This window comes from Sturnus vulgaris, chromosome 2, assembly GCF_052056855.1.
Source record: "Sturnus vulgaris isolate bStuVul1 chromosome 2, bStuVul1.hap1, whole genome shotgun sequence".
In the NCBI taxonomy this organism is placed as follows: domain Eukaryota; kingdom Metazoa; phylum Chordata; class Aves; order Passeriformes; family Sturnidae; genus Sturnus; species Sturnus vulgaris.
In genome coordinates, this window is record NC_142244.1 from 49,923,798 (window position 1) to 49,947,375 (window position 23,578).

The 23,578-nt window shown below is 39.0% G+C and overlaps 1 protein-coding gene across 2 annotated transcripts in view; it reads right to left on the minus strand.

Moving 5' to 3' along the window:
• Positions 1-23,578, minus strand: part of ATP8A2 (ATPase phospholipid transporting 8A2) — a 310,559-nt gene that overhangs the window by 134,729 nt on the left and 152,252 nt on the right. For both annotated transcript variants that reach the window (XM_014879642.2, XM_088159506.1), the window contains exons 26-27: positions 6,733-6,916; positions 2,537-2,647 (exon numbers count right to left, since the gene is read on the minus strand). In XM_014879642.2, coding sequence (XP_014735128.2) covers positions 2,537-2,647; positions 6,733-6,916 — 295 coding nt within the window. The remainder of the gene's footprint in view (positions 1-2,536; positions 2,648-6,732; positions 6,917-23,578) is intronic.

Consider the following 23,578-nt stretch of genomic DNA (forward strand, 5'->3'; position numbering starts at 1 on the left):
CTATATAAATAATATAGTAATTCCTCAGGTGTTAAGACTCCACTGAAATAAAAGAGATACAAGTAACAAAGGTACAACTGGCAGTCATATTCATGATGTGCTTTTTCATTCAACCGTATAAATATTTACTTAGTACAATTCTTCTGAAGATACTTAGAAAGTAGCTCAAGTTGATATCTATTTCATTACAATGCTAAAAGAATATTCCCCATACACCACATATCCAAGCAGAAAGTATGGGTAAATATTAAACTCATCCAGAGCACTGGGAAACAATCAGGAACACACCATATACACAAGCAAGAGTGCAGAAGTGCCAGGCATTTAACTACCATTCTCTCAAGCTGAAGGATTTATTCCCTTGTGGAGCATCTCTTTCATGAGCATCATTCCATACCACAAACTGATCAGCACTGCCAAGCCTCACAGCACATACACAAAACAACCTCTCTTTATTTGTGCAAGGTTAAGAAGAGAATTAAAGATCTCTTCTTTCTACCCTGTATCCCTAGGATACCAAAACTGGTGTCTCTTGGGTTTCAAGGCAATTTGGCTAGTTTTACACAGTTTTGGAGGGGAAATTCCTTAAGACTGCTAGTAAAGGAAACTCAGAGAAAACCAAATTGAGCTCTTCCCATTGCTGCAGGACGAGAAGATTATTTCTGTCACTTCATCTCCCTTAAAGCCTTAAACCTGCTCCCAACTTCTACACAGCACAAGCACAGAGAGGTGACTGAGGTGCAGGGCTGCATCTTGTAAGACATTTTTCAGTGCTCAGGTGTTGGATGCAACTGACTCACCCTCAGTCATGGACATGAGACACAAAAGTTCATTTGGTGCAGGACAGTATGCAGAAAGAACTGAACACAGTCTAAAAGTGAAGAGAACCTCTGACCTCATATTCTCAGAGCAGACTTGGACTTTATGTATCATAGAGATATCTGGCTAATGAAATTCCTCCCTAGGGTAAAATAATTGAACTACCTCAGGATGGAGGTCCCAGAGAACTTCACTTGTATTCAACCCCTTGCACAGCTGCTTATATTGGAAGGCATAGTTTTGCCATACAACATTTGATGCAGAACTTAATTTACTTGTCAGACTATAGCAAAAGTAACGAAGACACATAGTGCTAAAATAAGCTAGAAGCAAGACTTCCAAAACTAATTTTCAAATAGAGAAAAGAATGCTAGCAGGAAATCATGAAGCTATTAAGCATATTCTGAAAAGTGCAGGCAAAACCCCAGCAACAGCCAGCCACGCTCAGTAAAAATACACTAGAAGAGCTCTTTTTAAAGCTATTTGTATTTTCTTTGCACAGTAACAAATATTGTTATCACCTCCAGCAGCATGCAAAAACCTTTACTAAAACCATGATGTACAGGATAACTCTCTTGCAGTAGACTAATGAGTGTTGAAATTTTAACAGATAACAGCTAACTCAGAAATAGCACAGGAAAAGTGGAACAAGGTAGCAGACAATATTTTTTTCTCTAACATCACACACAGAAGATGATCAAACCCTGATGGAATACTGACCACTCTGATCATTATATGACTTATTGAACAGCAAAATATTACTCACCCACTATCGCCTCTAATTGATATAACTACCTGCCTAATTATAAACGTTGCAATTTTCTCTTAACCTCATTCACGGCTGCTCAACTGTACAAACAAACAAAATCTAATATATATGCACATATATTAATAAACTGATGAACATTGTGGTAATTGCTGAACCAAGTGATCACTTGATATTCAACTGATCAAACCACTGACTTGAAGTTCCTTGAGTATTTCTAACTAGGCAAAAGCACATTATAAAATCCTTCCTGATAGAACCTAAATTCAAGACTATATTCTGCAGCATGAGAACTACACTGCTCTCTTAAGCATGCTGAAATGGAATGGTAATAACAGTATTCAGCCCTCTTTAAAAACCAGTTTTAGTACTTGACATCTTCCAGCAAATTATTTTCAAAATACAGTTACGTTTTAATTATTAAATCAAAAAACCTGATTCATTTTGCAAATGAATGTCATTTACAAAATTATGTCATCTTTTTCTAAAAAACAAAGCAAACTCATTTCAGTTCCAGCTAATATATGGTCTTTGTAACTTGTGAGCAACAGCTATAGTTTTGCATAGTTTATTATTTGCCTATTAAATTCTATTAAATGAACTTTTGCTTTAAATTTAGCCTCCAAATTCAAGTTTTTATAAATATAATCACTAATTGAAATGTTTCCATGAATACAAAGATGCTTTCAATAAGAGTGTTTGCACAGAAGGAATGACCTTTGACATCTCATATCCAAAGATTCACAGTACTGAAAACCTTTGGTCTTCCTTTACAAATATTAAAAGATTCAAGTGAACTGATTTGAAGAAGGAAACTAAATTTTAAATTGTTAAACATGGGGAAAAAAAGGCAGTCCTTCTTTCTTAATCCATTTGGGTGAGCTTTTCCAGATACAAAAGATGATTTAAGGAATAAGCACCAGTAAGACCCATCTATTTAGTTACTCTTACCTCAATAATATACAAAACCACATTTTTGTAGAAGCAGTACAGTATGCATTTGGTAACTCGATTGTAACTCCAAGCACCATGGACCAACAATAGCTTCTCCAAATAGGAAAACTGAAAGACAGAAAAGAAGTATTTACATATAGAAGAATTGCTAAAAAAATTGGTTGAAAGTAAACACCTGTCCTCGAGGAAAAAAACATAAAATCCTCCAATTAGCTCTGAAAGTTATTCAAGTGCAATTTTTAAATACCTTAAGATATATGCAAGAAATAGCTCTTAAAATACTTAAAGCTAAAATTTTTTTGGTAGCAAAACTTCTGAAGGTTCTAAAGCATGATTTTAAATGGCAAAGTGCCTTCAATTTTTATCACCCTCCTGATGGCAAAAATTAATGTTTGAGGGCTTACAAGGTTCAGAATCTCCTTTCCCTGTGTAAAATGAGCAACCTAATAATCAAAACTGTCTTGAGCTGAAATAAAATACACAAGAGAGGAACAAAAGTGGGAAAATAGATGCATTTATAGAGAATAGATACTTACATTAACATTTTCCACCCACAAAATGTATGTGATTGTGTGTTATATAAAATATCGTATAAAGCAAAATGCATTTTGCAAAAAGAGCAAGTAAATGAATCTTGTATAATTGTGTACCTTTTAATGCTAGTTTGAACCCCACATGGAGCTGAAATTCAGAACTTTTGAAAAAGGACTTTTATGGAGCCAGTGGTGTAATCCAGACTGGGAAATATATAATTTTCTAGTCTTGGCTTTGTTAGTGAACCTTTTATGAGCTGAAGCATTTCTCTTTAGCCCAGTTACCCACAGCTCAAAGTGATGGCAATGTTTATTGTTTAGCATGTGTGTACCTGAAGGGATCTTGAACACTAAGGTAATTATTTGCTTTGCTTCCTTTTCCACAAAGTGACTTGACAGGAAAATCCTGACTTGCTAAATTTAAATTTTAGATAATTTGTTTTAACCAAAACTTATTTGAAGTTGAAAGCTACAGTAATGAGTTAACACTTCTGTGAGGCAGCTCTGCTCCCATGCTTTCCAGCAATGAAATCACTGAACCACAAATCCTGTAAGGACAGCCTCACTCCCATGCATCACCAACTCAGATTTGTTGGGATGTGCCAGCAGACAAGTAGAAAAAACAAAAGTGAACCAGGCTTCACTGTCCTCTGCTTAACTTGAGCTAGAGCTATAACTGGGACACTCCCAAGGGAGCAGCTGCCCTGTTAGATCCCTAATGCCTCAAGTTAAAGTGCAGGAGAGCTACAACTTATCTCATCAAAATCCCAAACAAAACACCACCAAGGTGATGGGAAACTTGCCACAATGTCGTTCCAAGTCATCCCAAAGCTCCTGTGGAGAAAAGTCAGACATAACCTGAGAACCTCTGTGCTGAATTTAACAAGGGACCATCTTGGATGTCATCTTCTTGAAAGCTCAAGGCAACAAAAAAATCCTACCATTAACTGCTCTTGTCTGTGCTCTCATTAAAATGAGTGCACTACAGAACACAGCAAGAGCCTAAAGAACACACTGAGCCTGCTCACACCAGTGAAGAGTCCCATTAAGACACGGCAAAGAATTAAATTTGCTTTGATGCTGATATTATGCAAATGCACAGCTGCTGGCACAGAGCAGTACAGACAGGAGCTCTACCAACCAAGACACTGTCCTTTTTTGGATGCTGCTGTATTAACAGCATTTTGAATCAGCAGGGAACATTATGACCATCTGGCCAGCCTACCTGTGGAACAGTTCATGTAAGTTTTTACAATCATCTCTGCATCAACCCTAGCCTAACTTCTTTCATACAGCTATTATCTTCTAGAATCTATCTTGACTACAGGATGAGGTGATGTTGGGGGGGGGGGAGAGTTTAAGTGAAAAGGCATCCACAAAACAAGCCAATTTTTCCAAAGAAGAAAACTGAAACAATTCCATTTGTTGAAGGAAGAAACTCTCTTAATTAAGAAAAGGAAACAGTCCCTAGACACCAGATGTTCTCTGGATTAAGACGATAAAGCTATTTACTGAGAAAAAAAAAGTTATTAAAATCTACTACTGTCTCTAACTAGTTAGGTCATTTGATTTGGGAATTCTCTAAATAGAGGTCACTGGTGCAATATCATTTCAAGGGAAAAGGATGATTCAAACAGATGCTCCTTGCACCTGTGGAAGCTATTTCAAGTGGAGTCAGACACAAGCTGGCTTTTTATTTTTGTTTGGTTTATGCTTTGATTCTCCCTGGAATCCCAAATGAGCCTAAATGGAGACTCTCTCTTCTCTAAGTGCCTACTTCTGGCAGCACTGCATTTGAAATAGCATTTGAACATGAGATGCTGCATTACAGTGGTCGTCTTAAATTACTCAATAAGAACATACTCTGCCTTCAAAGCATGCACATACAGTAATGTTTTAGTGGGAGTTATATGTCTTCACTGAAAGAAATACACTCCACAAAGATCAAGTTTTTCTTTTGAACACTAATTTACTCTTTTTTTAAGCACATACTACCACACAGTATTAGTCTCCTCAACTAGAGGAATTTTTTGGCTATGTTTTTTAATTCAGTCAGTACAAAGTACTTCTACACAACCACAAAAAATACAGTTCCATGGTGTTTCACTAATTTCTGAACAATTCTGCAATTCTGTGCCGGTGGCACCAGCTTTTATTTTATATTGAACTAAAAAGATTCATTGTTATTGTCAGTAACTTGCTGAATGGAATTTAAACCAAGAGCAACTCCCATGTTCTAACACTCAAGTGAAATACAGGGGTTTTGTCAATGCAAAAGCAACACGTCAACATGGAATTACTTCTCCAGAGTTAATGCTACTGTGACACAAAAGAAATTACATATGTAGGGCCTTCTATGGACAAAACTCGTGCTGGTTATGCTTAGTTACTAAAGCAGATGTAATAAATGATCTGAGGAAGTCCAAGTAAAGAGCATTCCATTAACTTATACAGCAGAAGCTATATATAATCCACTGAAATTAAAAATGTAAAACTCATTACAAGAAACCAGAGACAATGACTATGGCAGCTCTTATACTGGTATATATTTAGGATATGCTACTGTTTATGACAGAAAAACTTGGTAAAACTGCTTAAAATTCTCAAGATGGATTTTGTCAAAGGTCTCAGTTATTCAAATCTGAAACCGAGTGTTCTTCATCAGAGGTCAGAACAGCACACCAATACAAGACTGCCACTTGGCTTCTCAGCAAGGTTAACACAATAAACACTTATCTGTGCATACAGCAGCATTATCCCTGCCTTTTCAAAACCTCACCTGCTTCTGGAAGCTACCAAAAGACGATAATATTTCATGTCACTTCATAGAACAAATGTGACTACATCCTGCCAGAAGGGAACATCAGCTGATGCTCTGGTCACTGAGGAGACAAGGGATTGTCTCTGCTTCCTGCCAGCTCCATCTAGTTTTGCCCCGTATCAGTCTCAAACACATGGAGCATCTCAGGTGTAAATAGTATTCAGAGGATATTCAGCAACTGAAGCATCTTTTTCCTTTCTGATTTTTCTTTCAAGTCTTGATTCTAAATTGTGGTTTCTTCAGCAAAACAAACAAACTAAAAAAGCTTTTAATTCCTCTTTTTAGCTCAAGTAATCAGTTTGGAATTTGATGAACTAGCTTAGGAGCACTCACCCAAATAATGTTCAAAATAACATGTCAAATGAAAATTCTAGCCAGCTCTCTAGAACTGTGAACAATTCTTGGATGAAACAAAAGGGGTAGGGGGAAATAAAAATAGAGGAGATACCTCAAATTAAGAGCTGCCAAACAGCCAAATTCTCACACACCTGGTTATAGTACCTACTCATAGTAAGAGAAGAGTTTGCACCAAGACAGATCAGTTACTTAAAAGCACATTAACACAAGCATTACAGAAAGTGCTTCCTCTGATAACTGAAGAACCAAGATATTGTACACCTGTCAGGAGGAAACTAAAACTTTGAAGAGAGGTGGAGCTTTCCCCTGAAGAATACAAAATCATAACAAATCCCCAAAATATACTCTAGACAGCTGACTGGAAAGGAAACAATCAGAGATGCTTCTAGCTTGACGGCTAGGAGAAGCCAGTCGAGCACTACAAGGCTGCACAGTGCATTTCTCACAAGATGATATGGCAGTTGTTCATTCTTGCATCTGACCTGTGCAATGGCATAGTCCGAGCAATTGGTTGCCTGCATGCCCTCATTGCCACTGATCCCCACTCCAACGTGAGCTGTCTGGATCATTCCTACGTCATTGGCACCATCCCCAATGGCAAGTGTTATGGCATTGACGTGTTTCTTGACCATGTCTACTATTTCAGACTTCTGTAGAGGAGATACTCTGAAAAGGAGAGAAAAAGGTGTCAGTTTCTCACATGCTGAGCTATGTGCCTTTCCCAAAAGAACAGCTGTAGCCTACATTTAGATGTAATCAAAGGCAGTTGCTGGGAAGTTCCTTTATTCAACAACTAAGCTTCAGAACCTGTGCCAAATTATTTCAGAAGAAAAAAGTGGCTTTAAAAATAGTTTCACATTTACCTACTTGCCGATAGTTGATGCAAAAGAGACCAAATCTATATGAAAAGTTTCAAAGTTTTGTTTTCCTTACCCAGTCCCTCCTAACTGGCATAACACTGGTGATGTTATATTGGGAGCATTGAAGTGAGTTTCTTCTTCAACTATGACAGCTTACAGATTAATGGTGTAGGCTTCCCTGCCTCCTGTCATCACCATCCAGAAGGAGAAAGACCACAAATGCATTCAGAGACATTTTCAATGGTTTGCAAAAGATACTGCAGGCTTACTTTATTATTAAACCAGTTCTGTTTAACATCCTTATTAATGATATCAATGAGGAGATTGAGTACACCCTAAGTTTGCAGATGACACCAAGTTGGGTGAGCATATTGATCAGCTGGGGGGCAGGAAGGCCCTGCAGAGGGATCTGGACAGGCTGGATTGATGGACCAAGGGCAGCTGTATGAGGTTCAACAAGGTCAAGTGCTGGATCCTGTATACTGGGGTCACATCAAACCCAGGCAGCACTACTGGCAGAGAAGCTGCCTGGTAAAAAAGGACCTGGGGGTGCTGGCAAACAGCACCTGGACATGAGCCAGTGTGTGCCCAGGTGGCCAAGAAGGCCAATGGCATCCTGGCCTGGATCAGCAATGGTGTGGCCAGCAGGAGCAGGGCAGTGACTGTGCCCCTGTACTCAGTACTGGTGAGGCCACACCTTGAGTTCAGTTTTGGGTCCTCAATTCAGGAAGAACAATTGAGGGGTTGGCCCATGGCCAGAAAAGGGCACTGGAACTGGGAAAGGGTCTGGAGCATGACCTTTATAATAAGGACCATATGGGGGAACTCTGATTGTTCAGCCTGCAGAAAAAGAGGCAGGGGTACATACCTAATCACCCTCTACAACCACCACAAAGGAGACGGTACTGAAGGGGGGTGTCTTGCCCCAGGTAAACAATAAGAACAAGAGGAAATGGCTTCAAGTTGTGCCATGGGAGGCTTAGACTGGATATGAGGGAAAAATTAAGGTAAAGGGTTTACCGATATTGAAACAGGTTGCCCAGGGAAGTGGTGGAGTCACAATCCCCAGAGGTATTTAAAAGTCATGTAGATGCAGCACTGAAGGACACTGTCAGTTAGAATTATCTTGAAGGACTCTTCCAACCTTAATGATTCTATTCTCTCCTCCAGCTGGCCTGCCCATTTCCCAGGCCATCTTTCCCATCTCAGACTATGCAGGTCAGATCAGAAAGCACAAGGCTGCTTCCTGATTTCACACACTTTCTGTGTGCTGGTGCAACTCTGACCTCAGCGATGATGTTACTCAATTCCAGTTCAAAAGACTGACTCCATGGTATCGGAACATCCTTATCAGATTTATTGGCAATTACTTGAACCTGATTCTTCTCTCATATCAGTTTCAAGTCAACAAAAATTCATGGAATTCAGAGTTGAACTAGTCTAAACCTAAAAGTGGAAAAATACTCAGGACTAGTTTCCTAAATTGGATAAGACACCCAAAATGCCCTTTTGTCATGGAAAAGGCAGATCAGGTTACCAAATCATATGAGGTATTTTGGAAATATCTACATGTAGATTAAATATTTCCATTCTAACCCCATCTGTACAAACAACCCTAATTCCTTTCACCGTTAGTTTTAAAGTTCCAAATTATTTTGTATTTCCTTAAAAAAAACCTTAGACAAAACTTTTCTACATCTCAAGTCAGCCACATACCACTAAAAAAAAATGTAACTGATATCTAAAAGCTTTACTATTAAAACAGGGGGAGAACAGGCACCTTGGGGAATAGGGGAGACAAAGGTTTTTTACATGGCCTTTTTTTTGCCAGAGTTCACATCCTGTGAGAGCAACTAAAATAGCCATTCAATACACCCGTCTGGATCACTGCTGATCAAAAAGCAGAGTTACCTTTTTCAGCATTAAGCTTTATGGCCTTGGTTTTGTTTAGTAAACACCTAAATAGGTGTTTTATTAGTAAATCACTCTTAAAATAACTTGATGGGTAATTTGGGGTAAAGAGACTTGCTAAGCTCAAACTACACATGTGAACTAAACCACCTGAGAAGTCTTGCAGCTGTCCTGTTCCTAAAAGTCAAATACAGGAAAAAGTTGACTAAACCATAAAATTTACTTAATACCATTGGATAGATCTATTAAGCACTCCACTACCTGGCAGTGAAAACACCACTTGGCACTGTCGAAGCCCAGTTAAATTACCAGCACAAAACCCCAACACATCAACCTATGGAGCACAAAAGGTGTTGGTTTTTTATTATGAATCAGCTCTGGGTATCATCTACACCAAATCTTAACTTTTCTCTTATACATGCACATACATGCTCCTCCCTCTCTCCCAGTACTCACATAATAAAATACTAAAGCATGGAGCAAAGAGTCAAAGGGACTTCAAGCCATAAAATTGAAACTCCAGAGGAACTTGGGGCCAGCTGTGGAGGGTTTGGATTGACAAGTGCACGGACCCCCATTACCAGCCCCAGGCACACCTCCAGTACACAGGACCATATACTTTTGGCAGTCCCCTCATGCAATTATTTCTTCACAGCAAAATACTGCACATATCTGCTAACAGCCTTCTCAGACATACACTTCTCTTGCAATTTCAACTTATGTTCAATTACTTTTCAGTTACATAGTAGAAATATCTAAGAAGTGCCCTGTTTTCAAATATGCTTAAAAGAGCAGAGGAAGGAAGAAAGACAAAAGGTGAACAGCATCTCTGACTCTGTAGTTTAAACTACCAACTTGTCTACAGACACTTCAGACATGACCAGAATGTGGCAGAGATGCTCAAGCTTGTTCTAGTGCAGTTTACCTGGGACATGTCAAGCAAGCTAATGCAGCCTGTGCTCACTTCTGTGCCTACAGTGTAGGTGTAGTTTCAGACTTTAAGTCCACTTTGCCATTAGTAACCTATTATTTGGCAAGTCAAGGGAATATCGCTATAAAAATGCATTTATCAGCTACACAGTGTACACAGAGGATGCTTTTACTGTCTTGACCAAATGAAGTTAATTATATCTACAGTAATGTAGCACCCAGTTAATGTTTAACATCCCTACATGCTTATTAAGGCTAAACAAACTACTGGAAACGCTACATATGCATTTCAAATACCACAAATATGGATGGACTCAGTTTGAGAAGACGAAATCTAAGACAAGATTTCAGCACAAAGTGTTACTTGACTGTAGCTGTTTCTCCTAAACAACAGCTCTATAACAAGCATCCTCTTGGACACTTCAACAGCAAGTACAGACCACAACTCCAGAAAACACATTTTGTTGCACACAGTACATTAGCTCTGAAAGCTGCAAATTGAGATGATTACTGATTTCCTGAGGGGTTTTACACCTCTCCTCCCGCAGCTCACTGACTCAGCCTCCAAACCTCTTGTCCTCCTTATAATCTGTTTGGCACCAACATACTGCATTAGGGGACATTAATCCTCTTAGCCAGATGATCAGAGCTGTGGTACAATTCTGCACATTTGATAAGCTGTCTACAGGAAGAACTGAAGATTATAGCACAGGATACTATTAAACTGCAGCTTCCCCAGGTATAGCCAATTCACAAAGATTATGGACAAATGCATGAGTTCAAAGTAAAAGGCACAAGGTAAGAACTAACTTCTTTGAAAAAATATTCTGCAGTGACAGAATTGGTATGTATCATTTGATGGAAGATCCCTAGCTTTCACTGCAGAGCTCACTGCAACAAAATCAGGATATAAGCCTTGCCTGGATATACACCCAAATAAGAATTAAGATATGAATAAAGCATCAGTTGCATCAAAATCTTCTGCTTACTCTTATATTCATTCCCTGGTCAGACAAGCAGTGCTTCTTATAAAGGTTCTTTGAGTGCCAGTCAGGAGTTCACTAAAACATTTTCATTTATACAGAAGTTATTTTTACTGTCTCTGCTCAAAAATGTCTTTGACAACAGATAGATTCTCTCCTTTACACATACTTGAGGAAAAGAAGTCACGTTTCAAGTACCACAACTGTAGCAATAGCTACAATCTGATAAAATCAAGTCTTCAGATTCTTGTTTAAACTCTTTCCCTGACAATCTGAATTTAGCCTACACAGGCTACAAGAGATCCTGAGGTCAAGACTTCACCTTCATAAAGTGCCTATCATTCAGCATCAGGCTGTGCAATATGAAGTGTCCATGGATGATGGCAGGCATACATGCAATTAGGTGTCAGTCATGCAGCAGGAGCTGTTCCTTGCCCGCCTTTGGAACTTCCTTTTGGCAGCCTTGCCCTCAAGAAAGCAAAAGCTAATATGGAGAACAGAAGGTTCTTGTCAGTCTCAAACCTGCTTAGACTTTATCAGCACCTTTAACAGATTAATACAGAAAGGCCTTTTCCTCCTGAAGATGCCTCCATATCACATTGCTTCCTCTGTAGTAGGACGGGTAGCAGCAAGAGAGGGCACAAAGAAGCACACCTCGTGAAGAAGCTGGGAGAGAAATGCAGCCCAGAGCCAGGGATTCTCAGAAAGATACTGACCTAATTATCCTTAGGTTACTTAAATTCATAAGCTAACAGTGGAAGGAGGCAGGGGGCAAACAGTTTTCAGGTAACAACATACTGCATTATTATATCAGTAAATACTTTAAGGTCCTTCTTGAACTTTGAGGAGGCTCATGAAATATAGCACAGGGCACAGCACAGAGCTGTGGTTTTCAATGAGAATGTCAGTGGCTTCCCACTGACTTCTGCAGACCAGGTCCTAATGGCTTTAACATTTAGTTTGCATTTGCTTCTTCGGCCTGAATACACTTTTACAAGCAAAATTCTTAGCTGATGTGTTCTGTCTGTTCATAAAAGTTTGACATGCATGATCTTAGGTGCAAGGAGCAGGGAGCTGGACTTAGGGGTCCCTTCAAGGTTGAGATATTCTACAATTCCACTCAGCATTTCACTGGGACGTTTGTTCAGGCCTACTTTAGTTTCTTGAGAGAATTTAAGCAAGATGAAAGATCTTTCAGTTCAAATTTTCTCATTAGGAATACTTTACGGGACAACCAGAGCAATTAACAAATTCTGTCATAATTTAGCGAAAAGTATCACTAAAATAAAACAAAAAACAATCAATAAAAAACTCCCAGCAACTACAAAAAACCCCCAAACCAACAGTGAAGCAGTTATTTTTTAAAATAAAGCATTTTATTTAGAAAACTCATTTTGGTACCAAAGTTTTTTAAAACCTCAAAAGTAGAAACATGAAACCATCAATTTTAACCAAGCAAAGCCATGCAATAGAACTTTAACTTCAATTTTTAATGTACTTCACCTAATTTAAAACAATAAATTCATTTACTGCACATTTTGTGCAATCTACAAGGCTATTCCTCTTATTCCCAGAGTCTATCTAATATATCAAGATGAATGCAGTCAGAAATACGATAGGAAGGACAATCAGCACAGGCATCCATGTGTCACACCAGTTAGCTACACTTCATACACTTTAGTATACTTTTAGTACACTTCATACACTTGTCAGTAGGAAGTGATAAAGTTTTTTTAATTCTGTCCCTATGCATACCTGCCTTTACTGCAGTTACAGATGTATGACACCAACTGATGGCAACTGCAAATAATAATTCTCACACAAGGCCCTTAAACTACAGCTGCATCACTGCAGATGCTTCAAAGTATAAGCCGGACATAAGCCCAGATGGGAAATACAAATACAGTATTTCAGAAAACAATTAGTTTTATTTATTGCATTCAAGTCTAAAAGACCAAATAAAGATAGGGTTCTGCTACAGAACTAGCAAATGAGACTATCAATTGTTTATAAAAAAGATACATGATCAATAAAAATTAAGTAAGTAAATCCTACTGGAGTCCTTTTATTCATAAGATATATAGAGAGAAAAAGATCAGGTAATTTTTAAGAGATCAGTTTATATCCAGACCATCCTACAAGGCCATGAAGAGAGGTAGTCCCACAAGCTCTTCAACACCTAAGCAAGGCACAGTTTGATAGGTACTGTCAGCCATCTCCTCTGTTCTGACACACATGTTGGGTTTTCTGGGGATTTTTTTCACGCATCCCTTCCACAAAAACAAGGAGATTAGAAAATTTCTGCTCAAGATTGCATACTGGCCACACTCCCAATTCGATACAAAATACTCTGAAGACACTCTTACCCATGCTTTTAAATTTTTAATGTTCATTTGTGAAAAGAGGAAAGCAAGGAAGGAAGCTGTTTCAAGTATTACCTTTTTCTGCTTCCATGCCATAACAGGCATAAACAAAGACATTAATGTCTTTAACATGAAACATGAAATTGATATCCTACTTCCTTGAATGCCTTGTTAATGCAACACAAAAGGCCCTTAAGAATTCACCATTATTGCAGTGAACATGATTTTACCCTGTTCTATCATAAAATACACTAGTACTTCAAAAAGGCTCAGTGACCTCATCTGCAGAGAAGGCAGATGAGAGACAGCCCAGAAAACTGAGAGCTATGAATAACATTGTCATAAGTGTATGCATTGGTTCCCAGAAAAAAAACCAAGACAAATTAACACAGCACTAAAAGTAATGCTCAGAAAAGAAAGAACATTACCATGACATTATATTTAGGAGTTTTTAATGATGCAGTTCATTTCTCCTGACACACACCAGCCTGGAGATTTCAAGCACATGTCATCCAAACAGGGGTTAGGTCTGAAGTACAGTCATGATGCCCTGAGATATCCTGGATAATCTTCTAGTGATACAGTAACCCACAGAAGAAAAGTGAATGAAAGCACACATCATGTTGAATCAAAATGTGCCTTGCATTGAATGCTTTACATTTAGCAATTTCTCTGAACTTCCTTCCCCTGCTGACAACTTTCATAGGACTGGCTCTGGTGCAGTACTTAGGTCTTTGGAGTCAGCACTGAGTGAACTGATGGGATCATTTAATGTTCAGAAAAAGCACCAAAGTAATTCATCCAACTACATATAAGTGTCTTCAATGGAGACATCTCTATCTGCACTAATCAGCCACACTCCTTTTATAGTCAGAGAGGAAAAGGCACTTCTAGAGTGCAATTCATCTGGCTTGAGTGGTATACTTTTAAGGTTGTAGTTAATTTCTTCTTAAAACTGAAGCTTTCTCTCAACCAAGGTAAAATGAGCTGAAGGTAAGAAGCTCACATGAAAAACTTGTAACATTTCACAGGATGAAGCCTTCTTTTACACTACTGCAGTGCTAAGTACCTTTAAATCAATCAAATGCACAGGCTTTTGCTCTCCTGTTTTCTGGTCGGGTAGAATGCCTGCTTCCTCCTGACATGGTCATCTGATGCTGAACTGACTGACACACCTTCCCTTCTTCTAAAGTCTTCACTTCTTGACTCTGCTTCCAGCTGCTGCTAATACTTTTCCATAGCACTATCTCTTTTCAGCAGACAACCAGAGGCCTTACCAAACCTCTACTGGCTTGTGTAAGAACAACCTCAGCTTTCTCATCTTTTGCCATTTCATTTGCAGTCTCATTTTTCCATACTTAAATTTTTTTCCTGAGGAGACAGTCCTTCAAACTAATTCACTCATCCAAATTTATCAGACTGGTTAAATTCTGGTCTTTAAAGAGTGTTACATCCTATTTCACCTATCATCAGGAGTCTTATTTCATCTTATAATAAATATAAAAAATATCTTCCTTCAGTATTTCAGTTGCACTGGTGTGCCAGTCACACACTTGACTTTCTGAGCAACATATATTACCTCTAAATTTCAGGTTATCCAGAACAGGGTATTTTTGATGCCTAGCAGAGCTCTAAGTCAAAACACATGCATACTTCTACATACACGCTCACAGGACATGGGGCAGTTTTTTTAATTTAATAGTTACCAAAGCAGTTCCTTCTACATCACTTTGGATAGATTAGATATGCCTTCTTAATATAAAGCTCTCTTTGTAGTCAGAAAGGTCCTGAATTATACAGTCTTCTTAACAGGAAGAACACAAATTAATTTAGTATCTTTTTACCACAAAAAAAGTTTTTGCTAATCATATGGGTTTTTTAAAACATATGTATCACTAGAGAATTTCTCACTTACATTTCACATTCCAGTAACTCATTTCCCTTTCATAGTTGCCACTGAAATAATTTTCAGAGGACAAGGGCTAGGAAATAATCTCTTTATAAGCTGGATTCAAGGTATTAAGCAGTGTAACATAAACACAATGTTCCAGGGAACACAGGGTTAAGTTTCAAGTCAGCATCTTCTTCCTCTTTGATATCTCTCCCTGCATGTTTCTGTCTTGATTGCCCTTCCCCCAATCTGCTTTATGGGGCAAAGATTAAATACAGAAAATCTAGTTTGGAAAACAAATTATTTGGAAAGTGATGAGTTGGCATAAACACAGTGTTGAATGAAATACTGTTTTGCATTTTTAACTACAATGGTCACTAGTGGAAACAGCTATTATATGTTTTTAAAATGAAACTAATATATCAAATTGATTTTGAGCTTCCCTCACCCAAGCTGATTAAGGCACATTCATTTCCATGTTAATCAGCCTGAGCAGTTCTCATGCAACACAGAAACCAGTCTTTTTCTAATGACAGAGCAAAAAATTTCAGCCTGCAAAACATACAGATTAGTTCTTCTATAACCTTGAGGACATGCACACCCAGCCAGCAGCTGTGTATTTCACAAAGCAGAGCTGTTTACAAGATTTTGCAACCCATGATGAAATTAAGTGATGATTGACACTATGTCAATTAATAAGCACACTAGCCCATTTAGTGAGCCTCTGCCCTATGGTGAAGCCAAAATATCAAATGGAAGAGCCAGAGTGAGCATCTGCCTCTAGAAACAGAGCAGCAATATTGTGAGAGCATCAGCCACACCACATGCATGGTCATCACGGAATCACAGCATAATTAAAGTTGGAAAAGGCACCCAAGATCATCAAGTCCAACCAGTAGACCAGCACTGCCAAGTCCACCCCTAAACCACATCCCTAAGCACCACATCTTCCAAATACCTCCAGGGATAGTAACTCAACCACTTCCCCGGGCTGCCTGTTCCAATGCCTGACACTTCCAGTGATCTTTATCCAACCTAAACCTCCCCTGTGCAAGTTGAGGCCACTTTCCCTTGTCCTGTCACTTGCCACCTGTGAGAAGAGACCAAGCTGCATCTCCTGGTAACCTCATTTCAGGAGTCTGATGGGTGCTCTGCTTTTCCACTCCACTACAGCTCAGAAATATAAAATAAAACAGCTTTGGACACCATCACTGTTGTAAACTACTGCTGCTTTCAGGATCATATACCTAAGAAACAAACTACAAACACTGACATGGAAGGAAGATGAAGGAATACGTAGCTAGTAGGTTTGAGAGTTTGCTATTTCAGCAGCACTACAAGCACTGACAGATTATTTTTTTTCCTTCCTTCTGAATTCCAGTAACTCTGCATGATATATTTTTCTCCCTCTCTATGAAAGGTTTCCTAGAATTTAATATAAAAATGCATATAAATGATCAACTTGCAACTACATGTTATAGTTCAAAAGCCTAGCATCTCTGAATTACATGCTCCCAGAACAGACAGGACAGACACAATGTGGAGCAGGACATCTTACCCAGTAATTATCATCACTGGGCTGCAATCATGTAGAGGACTCACTATCCAAGGTGAAAGTGCCACATCCATAAAAATGTGAGCCTTTCCATTTCAAAACTATCAGTACACCTGAAAAATCAGGGTCATCATGTACCAGGGAAGAGAGGTGAGGTCCCAAATTTTTCATTGCCACACCACCAAAATGCAAGTTATTTCCCACCCTTCCCTTAAGTTCAGTCTCTAATGAGCAAAATGCCTGCAAAGTCCCTAAATCATCAGATTTTCTTTTTAATAACTGAGCTTCTGTTTTCTACAATCTCTCCACAGAGAAGAAAGCTGAGCACCAAGGTGTTTCCACTAAGATTAAAAAGAAAGATTTAAAAATAAAAATGAGACTACTTTTATATTGGAAAGCCACTGACAACTGAAAGTCAGACTGAGATTGGCTCACTCTTGGTCAACTATTAAATCTGTGCTCTGTCTAAAGCCAGGTTAGGTATTAACTTACAGCAGAACATTCACAGCATTCTCACTACTTCCAAACACAAGCTGGAAGAAAGGAACTTGACATTAACCTCTAACCTCAGACTCAACACAAGGAACACTGTTTTAGAATATTACTCCTTTATTTTTCCTCCTTCCCCTCCTCACTCTTTTCTTAGCAAGGTCAGTTAATCACCATGCCCATGGTTAAATGACAGCATTAAAACACAACATCCAGGACAAAGGGGTGATGTTGTAGTCTTCATCCACAACCTATACTCTAAGTTAATATGAGCAAATTTACATGAAGATAGAGTAATAACATCTCTGCACACGACCAGCCACTACCACAGCCCCATTCTAGAGCGATCTGTAACCCTCAAACACATGGTTCAATATATACACATAACTTAAGATACAGAAGTGTCCTGTGGTTTGTGAAAACAACACTGATAAGTAGCAGCTGCCTCTGTAAGAGCAAAACAGAAGAACAGATGGCAGAGTGAACACAAGCACATATTGGTCCCCTGCACCCTTGACTGCCAAGCACCTTCCAAGGATGAGGACTCTGCTGCAGAGCAGAGCACGTGAAATTGAGGCCATGCATCACAGCCTGTCACACAAGGCATAAGCACACCACTTGCTGCAATAGTCTGGCAACTGCTGGGCAAGAGGAGGCCAGCCTAGTCCAGTCTCACCTGTGCCACACTGCCTGAGCAGACTGTGCCCAGAATCTTCTGCAGGCATTTTGGTGCAGCCAGGGAGTACTTCAACAGCCCAGGATGAACACACACAGTCCAGCATCAATATTTGCTCCTTACAGCTCTTATTAACAGTATATATACATACAGCCTGAAATGCTTAGGATACAAGGAAAAGCCTCACAAAACACCATTCCCTTTTCTTTTCCAAAACTTGTGTTGACTTGATAATTATGTCCCCTGAAAGTTTCAAGCTGGCTACCTTGCTGTTACTGAACCAGATCTCCAAGAGTTTTTGACAAAAAATGCCTCTAAGAAATTGCAGCTTTGATTTCCTGAATGTGTCTCAACTCTGAGAACTGCTTTTCTTTTCCACATGACTTTTAGTTTCTTTTCCATATTCCTAACCACCCATATCAGTACAGACAGAGCCTAACACAGGACTGTGCTCCGTGGAGTACAAACAGTTAAAAAAAGCGTAAGTGTTTAGCTTAATATAACAAACTAGGCCAACGACTTTGCTTCCTGAATTAGGCTAAGAACACAGAACTAGGAGCTAGGTCTTCAGAATGTCAAACATTTTCATCTTTACAGAAAGAACACAAAATGCTGTAGTTCCTGTTTGGTAATATACCTGTCTATCTATCACAGGATGTGCTTAATTAGTACTAAGTTGCCAAGAGGAATCATGCCTTGCACCACCCTTTTTACTTAAGGGAATAAAGATGGACACAGACATAATTATACATAGCATAGAGAAAACAGGTGCATCTATGTCAAATTTCTCCTGAAAGCTGGCAGAAGACCACTGCCTAAAGGACCTTCTTCCCTGGACAGAAAACCAGCTTTGAAACATTTCAGCACGCATTATAATGAACCCTTTCCTATTAACTTTAGATCTTTTAAGGTGAACTGCTGGGCAACTGATAAGCAGTATGAAGTACCAGCACATTACTAGGGCCAGAGGAGAGGACATTTCTTCCAAATACACTTCTTTACCATATCAGCTGTAAAAGAGAGTTGTTCTCCCACTGGTACAATGATTTTTAAGCACTGGGCTTCTTCAGACCATTACTGCCACAGCAATACTGAATTTGAACAACTTCCAAGTTGTTCATCAACGGAATTTGAAGTATCAGACAGAGCTACCTTACTATTTATTGCTAATGAAACACCTAGGTGACCCATAGCCTCAGCTACAACTCGAAGAGCTAAGTAAGACAGAACACATGAAACATCTCCTTAAAAAGATACCACAAAATTGAGACAAAAAGGAATTGCTTGAAGTTGAACTGTACTTGCTGACACTATTCATCACTTAAGCAAGATCAGAAGCAAAAAACCTGGGAGGAAAAATGATGCCATGCTGAAAAACTCATGGGCTCTACAGGAAACAGAAAAGCAGCTTTTGTGAGTTAGACAGGATAGTCTCCATGTGTACCAGAGCATATCACTACAGCTAAGCTAATGCTTTCTTTTTTAAATCCAGCCATGGAAAGCAGGTCAGCTTAGAGTAACTTCTGTCTAGAGAACAACTTTGAGCCTATGCACACACACCTGACTTAATAATATGGCTTTTGTAGCAGCATGCAGCCAACGGTCAATTTACACAGTACATTTTGTTTTATCTTCTAGTTAAAAGCTAAGATTTGGAAGCCTAAGACCACTAAAATCTCTTCAGGATATATCAGAAGTTGATAAGGTTATATGTTTCACATACCAACAAAACTCAGATAGCAGCCATTCATTTTCAAATACAACACACTGAAAAATCCTATAGCCAAACAGATATTGAGGTAAAAAAAGAGCCCCATGTTCAAATACGACCTGGCAACTGGAAAGCAAGATCTTAAGATATACTGCAGAAGTGGAACACGGATGTGGTAATGTGAAAAGTGCTCAAATTCAACAGACTCAGTAGATACATAATGAATGCCTTCTACAGGCTGGTCTACACTGCAGGATACAGGCATGTACAGAGTACCTTTGAACAAACTGTGCCCGAGAGCCTGGGGGGCAGAGGGGGATGGATGGGGGCAGTACACAAGAGGCTGATCTCAAGCCTCCAAAAATCAGATGTACCAATTGTTTTGGTAATGACAATTGCATATGAGAATCCACTGTAAGAGTTTGCATGGCACAGCCAAAGAGGCTTGGCTGTCTTGCTGGGCTACCAGCACACACCTTCTATTAAACTAAGATTTAGGAAGTCATTATACATCTATACAATTCTCTACACCCCATTTCTCCAAACAGGGTCAGAGTAGCCTTGCCAGGAGTTTGCTGGCAGTGATGTTCAAGGTATAATCAAAACCACAAAACTCCAGGAGGTCACAGCTACTCTAATCTAACATAAAAGTGTTCAAAACACTCATTTCATGAAGATGGAGAGAGATTATATGAGCAGCTCTCCCATGAGTATAATGGAAAACCATAAAGATCACAAACTACTAATTACCTTTAAACTCATACTTGACTGTGACTTAAAAATCAAAGTTAGCAACTTGGATTTTAAAAACCTGTAAAAACACATTGAATGCCAAAAAAAGTAAATTCCTAAATTTTCTGAATGTAAAAATAATCCAAACAATTTACATAAAACAGAAAAATGCTTATTCTCTACGTGCACTTGGGTATAATGGTACTGTAGATTCCCTGCCATTGAATTTTTAGGAGTACAGATTTTATTCATCTTCATCTTGTTCAGTAAAAATAACACCCCAAAATGCAAACCAATGCAAGGCAGAGCAATTAGCCTGAGGACCCAACAGTTTTAACATATTAGAGAAATAACTAATACTTCGTATAGAACAAAGTTCACAGGATTAAGGACAAAACATTCAGTGCCAAAGTGGCAATGGCACCATGAGGTTCTATCCTGCTCAACATCATCAGTAACCCAGATGCTGACAAAAGGGATACCCCCAGCAGGTCTGAAGATGATGCTGAACTACAGGGACTGGATTACAAGGAATCAAAGGGCTTTTACTGAAAGGAACCCTCAGAAAATCAGAGACTGAGCTAACAAGCCTCACAGAGTTCAGACAGAGAAGGACTAAGCTCTACATCTTGGAAAATAATAACACCATGTACTAATGCAGGCTTGGAAATGGTCAGCCCATAATCTGGTTATGGTGGGGCATTGGGTTCTGTTTGAGCCAGAAAAACACCTTTAGTGTGATCAAGGTACACCATGCACTAGGAAGTGAACCAGGACACAAGTGTAACCAGGACCAAGACACAAGTTATTATCACTCCTCTCCTCAGCACAGGTAAAGTAGCATCAATAGTACTGTAAAGAGCCCAGAACAGAATTACTAAGATGGTCTGGAGTCTAAAATACATAACATGTAAGAGGAGGTTGTGTTACCTGGGCTTGTGCAGGTAAGGGGCAGTTTAACAACAACATTGTACTACTGTATAACACAGTTATCTGATGAGCTTCCTATCAAATCAAACAATGAAATATGGGCCAATGGCCACAGATTGAAAACACCTATCCTTGCACCTGAAATCTCAGCTTAGTGACAGTAGAGGCTCTTCCTCACTAAAAGACTGGCACAGTCCCTGAAGAGGGGTCCCATGTGATTCTGTCACACAGCGAGGCCTGGGTTTCAAACAAGCTCACTTAGCACACAAAGTGCCTTGTGTGCTGAAGGTCTCCAGTGAGACACAGCATAACTGGGCACTGCACTAGAGAACTGACCTCATCTCCTTCCCCTGCATGTAGTCATCATCCCATGTTATTGGGGCATCTTCCCCAGGTAGCTTTCTCCAGCCTTGCTTTTTCCTTATCCATCACCACCATCACATCCCTCCCTTTCTCTTGCTTGAATAACCCACTGGTATTGAAGTCATATAAATAACTTTGTGCATCCTATCTTTAACTTGATTTTTTTTGTATTTTAGCAGTGGATACATTAGACTTAGCAACTTTTAAGTTTACAGCTCTTTGGGTAGACACTAGAACATTTCTTGGTTATTTTTATGCCATAGACATTTCAGTTTAAAAAAAAAATCCAAAACATCTGGCATAAAAGCCAATCCAGCAGAAGAAATAAACATATCTCTTGAGAAAGCTAGACAACCAGTGTAGACTCAAGAGAAACTGCTCTGATCAAGCAAAAAGTTCCACATGGTAAAGATAGTTTCCAGGATGGTCAGCTCTCAAGCACTTAGATTTTTAGCACTCTCCACATACTATTTCCAAATCAAGCAAAAATTAACATATTAATCTCATTAGTTCATAATATCTCATCACAACCTACTTCTCAAAGACAGACCTTGTAGTAACAGACATTTCTAGTTTCTTTCCTTTACCTTTGCTAGATAAAGGAAAATGAGAACTAGATCTAATTCTTGCAATTTAAGAAAACTGAGCACAAATAAGTAGGAGAACTGAAAACTGACTGCTAGTCTTATTTTTCTATGAAACTTAAACATATATATTTGAGTCAGAATCTCCCTATATGCAGTGTCACATAGATTTATAAGTAAGGCTGACCAAAAGACAGAGGGTTCAAGAAGAACAAAATCTTTTTTGATTACATTGGGCCAATGACAATTATCATAGTCAATGCTAACTTCCACAATAAGATTCCCCAGCCTTTTATATCTCAGACACACTTTCATTCATTTCTATGCCTTCCTGTGCTTCACTGCTTATCTGTGACATTTATAAAACAGCATTAAGTAAGACATTAGAAGAGGCACAGATGCATTTTAAGTGGCTCTTTACTCATTTTAGTAGCTGACAGTAATCACTACAAACCCAGTCAAAAAACTAATCCTTCATGGAATTTAATGAGGCTTGACAAAGGTCCAGATGATTAGTCAGTCCTCTGCAGAACTAGATTTTCCCAATAAGTTCATGTGGAAAAGTTTCCAAGGGAAGTTACATCCACGTGTATGTTACATCCACATTATGAATATTCAGCATTACCAACTGTCTTAGCATTACTATTCCCAGCAGATCGTGCAGCAGGAGATAAAGAAGCCAACTCAGCTGTGCATGCTAATCAATGAATGAAGCAAGCCATCACAAGAGCAACTGAGAGTCCTTTCCCCATCTGTAGCATTCACACAGTTCACAGTTGCTAAAGACTAAAGGAATGGAAAATTCAAAAAGAGGAGGGAGAAGAGGGACCCCTTCACAAGGACATGGCCCAAACTGGAATAATTGCTAGTACAAACAGGCTTGCTTTCAAATATATGTGGGTCAGAAGTAACAGCACAGCTCAAAGCAGCACCAGTCATACTGTTTACTCTCCTTTTGACATAAAAGCCTTTTCCTCTGTGAACAGTTCTTAATGCAGAAATACCTAAATGTATGCTAATGCCCAACAGAGCAATAACTTCCTTTGATTGATTCAACAGTACTGAAAGTACCACGAAAAAAGATCAAACCAAGAATTATACAAACAACCCATGTCTTCAATATGGTATGTGTCAGCATGAAAGCTGAAAGGAGTTGAACAAGCCAGCTACTAATGTCTTGCATGGTTTTGAAAGTGGCAGTGTTCCTAAGTGCTTGCAGATAAAAGTGTTTTTCTCAAGTTGTGACATCAATTTATAGAGCTCTGTAATATAATGAAAGCTCTTTGATTTAACTTGATTTATGAAGCAAAAACCCTTCTGGTGTCTTCAGAAAAAGCATAGGAGTTTACA